At 39.0% G+C, this 10,339-nt stretch overlaps 1 protein-coding gene across 5 annotated transcripts in view; it reads left to right on the forward strand.

The window, feature by feature from the left end:
- The first annotated feature begins 1,795 nt into the window (after positions 1-1,795).
- nsmfb (NMDA receptor synaptonuclear signaling and neuronal migration factor b) overlaps positions 1,796-10,339 on the forward strand; it is a 124,751-nt gene continuing 116,207 nt past the window's right edge. For all 5 annotated transcript variants that reach the window (XR_005233288.1, XM_037976060.1, XM_037976059.1 and 2 more), the window contains exon 1: positions 1,796-2,091. Coding sequence is in view for 3 of the 5 variants with exons in the window: in XM_037976059.1 (XP_037831987.1) it covers positions 2,021-2,091 (71 nt within the window). In the remaining 2 variants the exon portion in view is untranslated. The remainder of the gene's footprint in view (positions 2,092-10,339) is intronic.

A 10,339-nucleotide genomic window follows, 5' to 3' on the forward strand; every position in this document is an offset into this window, starting at 1 on the left:
AGTTTATGTTGTTTTAATATCGAATGCTCTTAATTACTTCCGCCGCACAAGCGTTTGTATATTTCTGTTGCTCAGATGTTGGATTATTTTTTCTATGCCCGTGCGCATATTATTTACCTGTGTTTACTTTTATTGTGGTCATTTATAAAGCTGTTGGTTGGTTTAACTAATTATCATTATTCATAATAATATATTGGAACAAAAAGTCATAGCTGAAAAATTGTTTCATTATTCAATTTTTTTTTTATGTTAGACGATGATTCGATGCATGCAAAATTAATAAGGTGACGAAACAGGTGGTCCCCTCACCTAGAAAATGAATCCGGCGCCACTGGCTCACGGTATATCCTTCAGAGATATTAACCCATGTAAGAGAAAGAAAGGGTAATACCACTAAAGAGAGCGTTCTTTTGTTAGAGTTTACAAAGTAACTGCCATGTGGGACAAATGATAAAAACGATAATCTGATGTACCATTCTCCTGAAGGCAGCACGGAGCTGCGCCAAAGAGAAAACCATCGATACAGTTGCAGTTCTGTGCCGGTTTTAATGTTTTAGGCCACAATATTTTTGCAAGTAGTTCAAAGTTTAAAAGTTTAAATCTTTGGTGTAAACTTTATCTTCATGCAAACGCCCCTCAAAAGAATATCAGCGCCCCCTTTTGGAAAATATTGCTGCCAGCACCCCCTGTCATCCTCTCAACGCCCCCCAGGGGGCCTTACCGCCCCCATTGAGAAACGCTACCCTAACCAAACTCCCTTTAGCTTTTGAGACGGCTCAGTTAATTACTCAACATGTGTTCTGGATTCATGGCATCCCTATGGATATTGTATCTGACAGAGGCCCTCAATTCACATCTCAAGTCTGAAAAGCGTTCTGCAATGGTCTTGGTGCTAGGGTGAGTCTCACTTCTGGCTACCATCCACAATCAAGCGGTCAGTCCGAACGTTGTTATCAGGAGCTGGAAGTCGCCCTTAGATGTCTGGCCAGCAATAATCCTTCCACATGGAGCAAACAACTGACTTGGATTGAGTATGCCCATAATACCCATGTTTTCTCTGCTACAGGTTTATCACCTTTTGAGATCTTCCTGGGCTACAATCCCCCACTGATTCCCAGTTTTGAGAGAGAGGTCACTGTTCCCTCAGTCCAGACACATCTCTGCAGCTGCAGAAGGATCTGGAGGCAGGCCAAACGTGCTCTTATGCGCACAGCAGAACAAAACAAAAAATATTCAGATCAACACCGTTCAGCTACACCCAAGTACAAGGTTGGAGACAGAGTTTGGCTGTCAACCAAAGACGTCCAATTGAGAGGTACGTCCAGAAAACTGGCCCCTCGATTCATTGGCCCTTTCTCTATAGAACGTATCATTAACCCCACTGCTGTTCGCCTTACACTTCCGGCATCCATGCGCATCCATCCCACGTTCCACGTTTCTCAACTAAAACCAGAGATACAAAGCCCCCTGTTTTTGATGTTTTGTTGTTTTTAATCTGTTTTGGATTTACATCTACATAATCTACATAATCTTCTGCATTTAGGTTTTATTCATTTAGTAATTGTGTAATATGTCAGGTTTGATCGTTCATTTCCAATTAATTGATAAATAAAAAATGTTGTGTAATTAGCTGCTAATGTAAGTTGCTTATTTTTGACATGACTTGGATTTTTTTTTGTATAAAATAATACCAATAGCCCCCATCCTCTCACACTCCACACAGCCTTTAAATGAACATGTGTTATTATTGCTCCCCTCCCTCCTGTGCAGGCTGCTACTTTCTCTTCCTTCCTGTTTGCTTCAGTTGCCTGAGAGGAGGAGAGCAGAGAGGAGCAGAGCTGCAGCACTGCCTGCCTTCATCTCTCAGCTCTTACAAACTACACATTTTTACTCTTTCAGACAAACATGTGATGATTAATAGCTGGGATTCTGTGGCTGCGAAGGTTTGCTTTCAGAATGCTTTTCTCTCGAGCATGTCTCAGTCGCTCATGAGTCCGTGGAATGGTTTCTCCTCTTCAGCATGGGGACTGCGGGCTCCAGAAGGAAGAATCTGAAGACTGATGCCATCTCTTCTGTGGCCACAAAAGTTCGGTGAGTCTTGGCTGGATGTGAGGCTCTTCTCAGCCGAGTAGAGGAATCATGTGGAAAACTTTCTATGAAATATATGGGAATGTCAAAGAAAAAGCTTCCAGTTCAAAGGAAGGATTCCTCTGTTTGTTCATAATAACTGCTTATTACACCATAATAGGTCAGGAATGTTGTGCTGCTTTATTTTCTGCAGTTGTACAGTAAGTATGCTTCTAAATACATCATTATTATCATTATCATCATCATCTCTGCAAATATTTCCATTTACCATACATGCTGAATAATTTATATTCATTTTCTCAAAACGTTGAATAAAACTGGATGCAAAAATCTTCACTATATTTGAAACTGCTTTTTGGGTATCTTAATTATGGGAAAATCTCACTTTAGTCATGTTTATGCAATTCATTTAGCCTGTGTTTTTTTTTTTTTTTTCAAACGTTGTCCCAATTTGAACAGACCTGACTGGATGAAATCCTTTGTATCAGCAGTAGATGTAAACTGAGAAGGTTTGGTTTAAAGTTGCTTTTTGATAAACAGAATCCATTTGGTTATAGCTCTGTCAGATAATAAAAATACAATAAAAATGTCATGGTTTGAATAAAGAATTTAATTGAATTTGAACCCCAAAAAAGAGGTAAAAACTCCATATTATCTGTAATCATACATTCTAAACTTCCTTTCTCATATAAAAAAATGGAAGAATATGACCGTACCAACTTGTAATGCTGCTGTTACATCAACATTAAGGGTAATACTAAACGAAGTGTCCCCGTCATCTCTGGATCTTGGGAATTAAATTAGAGCCAGCAGAGACCAGTATACAGAAGTGGCCATGGTATATTTTCAGTGTTAGGAAACAACTTGGCGTCCAGCTGCCAGTGAAAAAACAAACAACTAGTTTGGTTGCATTAATTGTTTGAATTAGCTAATTTTAACTAGACTGCCCGTACCTAATAGAAACATGTCTGCCATCGTGTAGAAATAAAGTTGACGCACCCCATTTTCATTATGTTTTTTGTTTGTTTGTTTGTTTGTTTTTGTATTTTGTGTAATTTTAAGACCACCACTTCATATTTCAAATAGTCTTGACCCATGGACCAATGTACTTCAGTTGACCTCTGAAGTCCTGCTGTCATATCTGGCATCAGACTGTCTTTAGCTGATCCTCTAAGTTTTAGAAATGTGAACTGGATCAGATTTGTTTGTCTAGCATGTGTTTGAGAGGCCCAATTGGACTGAGCTCTGGAGAATTTAGAGTCCCAGTCAAATATCCGAATTTCCTGTTGTTTCCCCCTGATTGTTCTTGAAGCCTTTCTGCAGAAGAAGCTTTATCCTGTTAAAGAAGGCCACTCATCTCACATCAGTGAATATTGGGCTTGATTAGCAACAATCCAACAGCTACATGAAAACAGTGTCTAGAACATCACACTACACTCAATTGTTTGTCTTCTTCCCATGATGCATCCTGTTTTTTCAACGAGAAGAATGACATAGACTTGACTGTTCACATAACATAAAGAGACAAGAAATATGATTCGGCAGTCCAGGTCACATTTCATTGTTCTTTGGTCTAGTTCTGATGCTTACCACTTTCAGTGATGGACATGGAGAAAAATACACCCCACCCCCCACCTCCAATTGGTCTTCATCCGCAAACCCCCTAATGTTACAATCTGTGATTCACTTGGTGTTCTGGCATCTTCCTATTAAAACCAGCATTAACTTTATTGGGACCTCTCCATGATTTACAGGTCCAATCAGACTGGCTGAATCACAACACATGGAAAACCTGCTTCAGTGTGAAGACAGTCATGATACTGCTACACTCTTACTACTCACTAAAACGGTTCTTCCTGCTATTTTCTGCACCTATAAAATTCTCTCCTGCATTCTAACTATGCTCAGTAGCACATGTACACAACACTACCACTTCCACCCACAATCACCCACAGGACTCTGTCAGACAATGTAGAATTACACTCTAGATCAGTGGATGGCAAAAAAAATTCGAAAGGGCCCCATACAGAACTGGAACTGTTGTGGAAGGCCAGACCAACAGGCTAAACTAAATTCTGTCAAATAGAAATTTTATAATTAATTATAAACATGATTTTTGTTAGCTTCTAAGAGTAGGTATTGTAACTGGGCAATAAAATTTTCAACCAGTCATGTTAAAAATGTAAACTTTAAATATTTAATGTAATTAATGAGGGAAGCACAGCAGCACAGTAGTTAGAGCTGTCACCGCACAGAGAGAAGGTTGCAGGATCACCTTCCAGTGCGGAGTTTACATGTTGCCTCTGTGCATGCAAACATTTTTTCTAGGTACCCCGGTTTCCTCCCACAGACCAAAAGCATGAATGTTAGGTTCATTGGTAACTCTAAATTGTCACTATGTGTGAGTGAAAGTGTAAATGATGTTTTGTGTCCCTGTGATGGACATGCGACTTGTCCAGGTTGTCCCCCGCCTTTCTTACAGTGACTGTTGGAGATAGGCACCAGCTGACCACTGACCCAGAAAGGAAAAGTGGGTAAAAGAAAATGGTTGGATGGATGTAAATAATGAACATTCACAAAAACATGTGCATCAAACTAACAACATAAAATTGTAGTTTGTATTTTTTTTTATTTAGTGAAAGAAATCTAGTTTTCATTGGGTTTGACACTTGGGTCATGTTTCATACCTGAGGTAGATGAAGGACAGCTGCAGGCGATTGTCAGAAGACAAACTGAGCTCACTGCTTTGCTAGTGTCTTGAATAAATGGACACCCAAAATTACATGTTTTGTTACAAACTCTACATTCTGAATCAGAAAGTGATTGATATCAGTAAGATCAGCACTTAAGAAAATTGGGAAATCTGTAGCTACAATGTTGATACCATGTTCTTTTCTATTAGCTTAGTAAGTGGCTATGGTGATAGGGCTTTTTCTGGGGTTTCTTTATGTTTTATTTTTATTTTAGTTCTTTGGTTTTTTGTTTTGTTTCTATTCTGTTATTTGGTTGTATTTGCTTTTTGTTTTGTCTCATGTTTATGTTTCATTTCACTCTTCCCCAGTCACTCACATGCCTGTCAGCCACGCCCATCTACACCTGTACTGACTCTGTAATCATTCCACCTGTTCCCACTCACCTCGTTATCCTCAGTGTTAAAAACCCGGTCACTCTTCCCATACCTCGCTGGTCCATTGTTTGTTGGTTGTTTGATGTTCTGGTTGGTTGTCTTCGCTCCGTGTTCCTGGTTCCTGTCTTCAGAGTTCGGTTCCGTTTATGTATTTAAATTTAGTTTTTGTTTGTTTGCTGCCACGTCAGCTTTTTGTTTTCGTTTGTTTCTTTAGTTTAATAAATTAGTTTCTTTTCTTTTAAATGAGTCTGCGCTCTGGGTTCTTCTCCGTCAGTTCCACGCAACCTGACAGTGGCTTATTTGACATTTAGCTTTGAATGTATGAGTCATACTATGAAAGGTCTTATCAGTGTTTTCTCTGTCTGAGGGCTGCAGGATGACAACATTCTGTGTTGGGAAATTCAGTTTGTGTAACCTACAGACCTCAGAAGCCTGAGCGCAGCTATAACCTTTCTGCTTATGGCCATGTGGGCACCCCTCCATGTGATCCTGAAGTACAACTTGCCAACACATCACCTGTCTAAGCCCATAACACACCATCTTTACTTCCACAGTCATTTTGTTTTGTTTGTATTCATTTACCAACTCCATTCCTACATCTTTATTTTTACTGTTTATCCTTTTACCCCCTCCCTCCCAACTTGGCTTGATTCTCTCCTTAAGTCTTCATAAATCATGCTGGCTGAAGGAGCATTTGAGTGGTGCATGTGGACCGCAGCCAAGGCTCTAACAGAACACTCACTGTTCTGTCAGTAATCATGATCCACACTCGAGATCAGTAGGAGCTGAGTAGATCTCTCAAAACAAAAGCACATTCCCCTGAGCTGAGCAGAGATCAGCAGTGCTGAGTCTGTCAGATAATCAAATGTGCAATGAATCAGTAGGGGAAAAGTGTTTCACCCATTCCTTTGACAAATCCAATCTAATTTTTTTAATGATGTGCATGAAAAGTAATGCAGTAGAGTGAATCCAACAAGGGTTTTCTTTTCTTTTGATTTTTGTCAGTTCAAAGTTTATTAAAAGCTGTTTTAATAAGGAAGACAATTTTTATTTTTAGTTTGTCTATTTTAATGTGATTTCTGAGTAAATCTTTGCAATGTTAATGAACTGTGATTATGATTAGTATTAACTAACAAAAGTAAAGGTGGTTGGTTGAATTCAAAGCTGGTTATGAGTTTAAAAAAAAACAGTAGGAAATAACTACACAACTGTTTGACCTTTTTCACCATTTGATTAAATTTGGCAATATTTCTGAATTTTTGGATATTTTCCCTATGTGAAATTTGAGAGAACATAAAAAGGCGATATGATTATAGTTTGAGCTGATGAACAGAAAACTGTTATGGCAGTTGAAGATATATGGACCAGACGCAGCGAGTAGAACTAAAAACTCCTTTTAATTGCAGGAACAAGACACTCAAAGGGTCCTAGAGACTTAGCTACAGCACCCAACTACATGTGACAACTTAGAACACGATCCAACGCCAGTCACTCAAGGAGAGGTGCTTAAAAAATAAGGAAGTGATTAGGGAAACAACACACAGGTGCACAGAGGGAGCAAGGCAGCAAGGAGAAGGAAACCCGAAAAAACAGAAACGGAGCCCAAAACGTGGAGATTGTGATAAAAACGCTGAATATAAAGGACATGAAAAGTTGAGCAACTCACTGAATAAGATGTGCTTTAAGGTGCATGAGACAAAAAAAATGAATGATTTTTTTTCTGAGCTGAGAGTGAAATCTATTTTTTTCATATTGTTGTTTTGATTGTATTTTTATATTTTCTTTAATTTGTTTATCAATTTTTTATTTTTTTGAAAAGAGATGCTAAACAAAGAGATACAAACCACTTTTAGTGTGCAATATTTAAGGAATTTGGGTGTTTTAAAAAAGTTGTTGTGTAGAAGAAGAAAGGAAAAGACAACACACAGTGACAAGGAGGAGATTTGCTTTAGGTGTGTCACATGGCTGAAAACATGCTGAAGAAAAAAAACTACAACAACAAATCTAAAACCTGCACAGCATCATGAGACCATGACTGTAAGGATTGGGTTTTGTTTTGTTTTCTTCTGGGTTTTATTTGCATTTGTTTTCTTGTTTGTGTCTTGTTCCTCTTGCCTTTGTCATTATTCACTTCCCCTCTGTCTGCCCCTGCTTGTCTGCCACGCCCATCTCCACCTGCCAGCTATTGTAATCACTCACCTGTGCCCACTTCCCATAATCATCGTCTGTGTTTAAGACCTGATCATTTTCTTCACCACCCTGTTGGATCATTGTTGTGTCTCTTGTTCTGCTCCTTGCCTTGCCTCGCCTCGCCTCGCCTCGCCTCGCCTCACCTCCCCCTGTTCCTTGTGTTTGGATTTTTGTTATTGTTAGTTTTGCTGCCATGTCAGCCCTTTTGTTTTATCCGTTTGTTTAAGTTAATAAATTAGTTTTATTTTAAGGTGATTTTGCGTTCTGGGTTCGCCTCTGTCTCCCCTCGCCATGACAATGACAAAAAGAAATGATGTTACTGATGTGATCAAACTCATCCTTACAGAGACTTTCAGTAACAGGAAAAAAAGAAAAATCAGATAAATATGTTTGGAAACTAACATGATTGTTGTAATAAATTTTAATAGATGAATACTGAGGCCTGAGGAGGAAAAAAAAACTGTTCTTTTGTGTGTAACACTCCCCTCTATTTACACTCAAGTGAAAAATTGTCATCTGACTGAAGATAAATTTCACTGATTTAATGATTTAAACTTAGCTTTAAAAACAACATGACTTTCACCTGTTCTGTTGAATTTGACTTGAAACACTGCAGTAATGTTTCTGTTGTCGTCATGAACATCTTTCATTACTCACCACAGCAAGTTGAGTTTTTATTGAGAGAGATGATGGCCCTTCTGCTTTTCCAAATCTCCTTCCTCCTCCATCATTCTGGATAGGAGGAGTGGTGGGGTGGAAGAAATTTCATGAAGAATGAGGGCATTTCACATGCTGCCTGATATTTTTAATTACTCAGTGTGGTAGCATCAAGGTGACAACCACAATCCCCATGAGAGCTGAGCTGGTGTGTATGTAAAAGGCGTGCTGTGTGTGGTAAACCAATTCATTTTGCTGCATGTTGTTCCACCCACCATGTATAAGTGGCAGAAAATAGATGGATAGCTGTTCCACATGATGCATACACTGGGGTGGTGAGTCAGAGAACTGGAATGTGAGGTTGGAGTGAGTAGGAGAAGGGGGATTCAGGTTGGACTGTTAAACACATGTTTGTGCTTCAGCAGGAGAAACATTGAACCATTTCTCATCATAGAACAACAGCTGATTTTTATCTCGTTAAATAAGTCTGCTCCTTTCAGCAGAGCAGTGGAATCTTAAGGAGTAGAGTTTAAAGCAAAGCTCTTTTGTCTTGTATCATACAAGGAGACAGGTCATGCTATCTCTGATTTATCAGTCCATTTATGGTTATAGCCTATGATTAGTGAGAACAAAAATTAAGGGTAGTATCTTACTGGAATGTTGGAGACAAGTTGGCGACTTAAAATTGTGAGAAAATAAGTTGAATGTTCTGTTACCATCTCAATGAATCCTAAGTATTTGCAACCACTGAGCCGTGTGGACTATTTTTGAAAATCAAAGCCTATTCTCATGTTCACAGCTTGCAAAACTGTATTGCTGGCCTTGCATATTGTTTTGCTGCCCACATCATACTCACCTTGGTAGCCACTCCCACATATGATTTATTCTAATGCGGTACACTTGATATGAAGACAGGGAGATTTGGACCAGGTTTTGTTAATGATTATTTATCATTAGCATCATTTTTAGACCTGGACATTTGGGGCTGTAGCTCTCTGCAGGTGTTAAAACACAGTTCTAAATTTATGGAAAGTAAATTGAGAAGGGTTTTAAATGCCTGTGATGACTTTGTGACTACTTTGAGAGAAAATTTGTTGAACATGCTCAAAATTTAAGCAACAAGAGTACAAGCCTTGTAGACTCACACTAGGAAACTGAGGACCCCTAAGAACATTTTGAGGCATTTCGGTGACTTGCTTGTGAATACATTAACTAGTCTCCAACAGTCGCTGCTCACTGAGCAGGCATGTGCAGACAGTGGAGGCAGGTGAAACAGACCCTCCATAGTAAAAATAACAAAAACACATGCACAGCACACACACAACAGTAAAATAAGCAAAAAGTTTTTTTTTGTTGTTACTATAATTTCTTAATGATTACTATTACTGTTTTATGTTAAAATTGCTGAATTTGCCCATTATCTGCTCCAATAAAGAGCAGATCAGCAAAGGAAGGCAGCCACCGGTCCTGCCTCCCCTCAGAGGTCAACACAGATCAATCTGAGCGTGCTCATGTCAACATGTCTTTAGACTTCTTACTCTGTTGCCAAAATACTGTTTGTAGAGAGTTGTATTATGTGTCAAGTTTTCAGGGCCATGTAGTTTTGGACTGATGAAAAATGAACTTGTAAGAGATCAGCTCATTTCTAATGCTTATCTCAGTGCTGTGCAGGATAAATTACTGCTGGAGGAGAACCTCACACTGGACAAAGCTTTCAACATCACATGTCAAGTGGAAGCAGTAGTGTTGAGAAACCAGGTTTTTAGTATTCACTCATTTCAGAGGACTCTCACCTCACCACTTAGTTTCTCCCTGTTACATTCCCCTGGGCAGTCTAGGGGTATGTAGAAAAGCGTAACAATAAGAGACCAGGGAATGATGAGACAGACCAAGAGTACAGTAAACTAGAAAGTTTCTGAAGAAACTTAAATGGAACTGCATGTGTGCATGTTCGTCCCGACTGACTGTCGGTGTGAGAGCTGATCCGTTGTAGACAGGCAGTGGTGGGATGTAACTGTACTTAAGTACGTTTTTCATGTATCTGTACTTTACTTAAGTATTTTTAAACGTGGGTACTTTCGACTTTTACTTCGCTACATTTTACAGTAAGTATCTGTACTTTTTACTACACTACATTTTTATAATGTGTTGAAGTAAAAAGTAAATTCACGTCACGTTGCGGGTTTTTTATTTGTTCGATAGTATGAAAGTAATCGCAGGTAACGTTAGACCCGCCTTCAAGAAGAGCTGGGCCAATAACAGCCACTGTATGGCTCT

Source organism: Kryptolebias marmoratus, linkage group LG1, assembly GCF_001649575.2.
Source record: "Kryptolebias marmoratus isolate JLee-2015 linkage group LG1, ASM164957v2, whole genome shotgun sequence".
Lineage (NCBI taxonomy): Eukaryota > Metazoa > Chordata > Actinopteri > Cyprinodontiformes > Rivulidae > Kryptolebias > Kryptolebias marmoratus.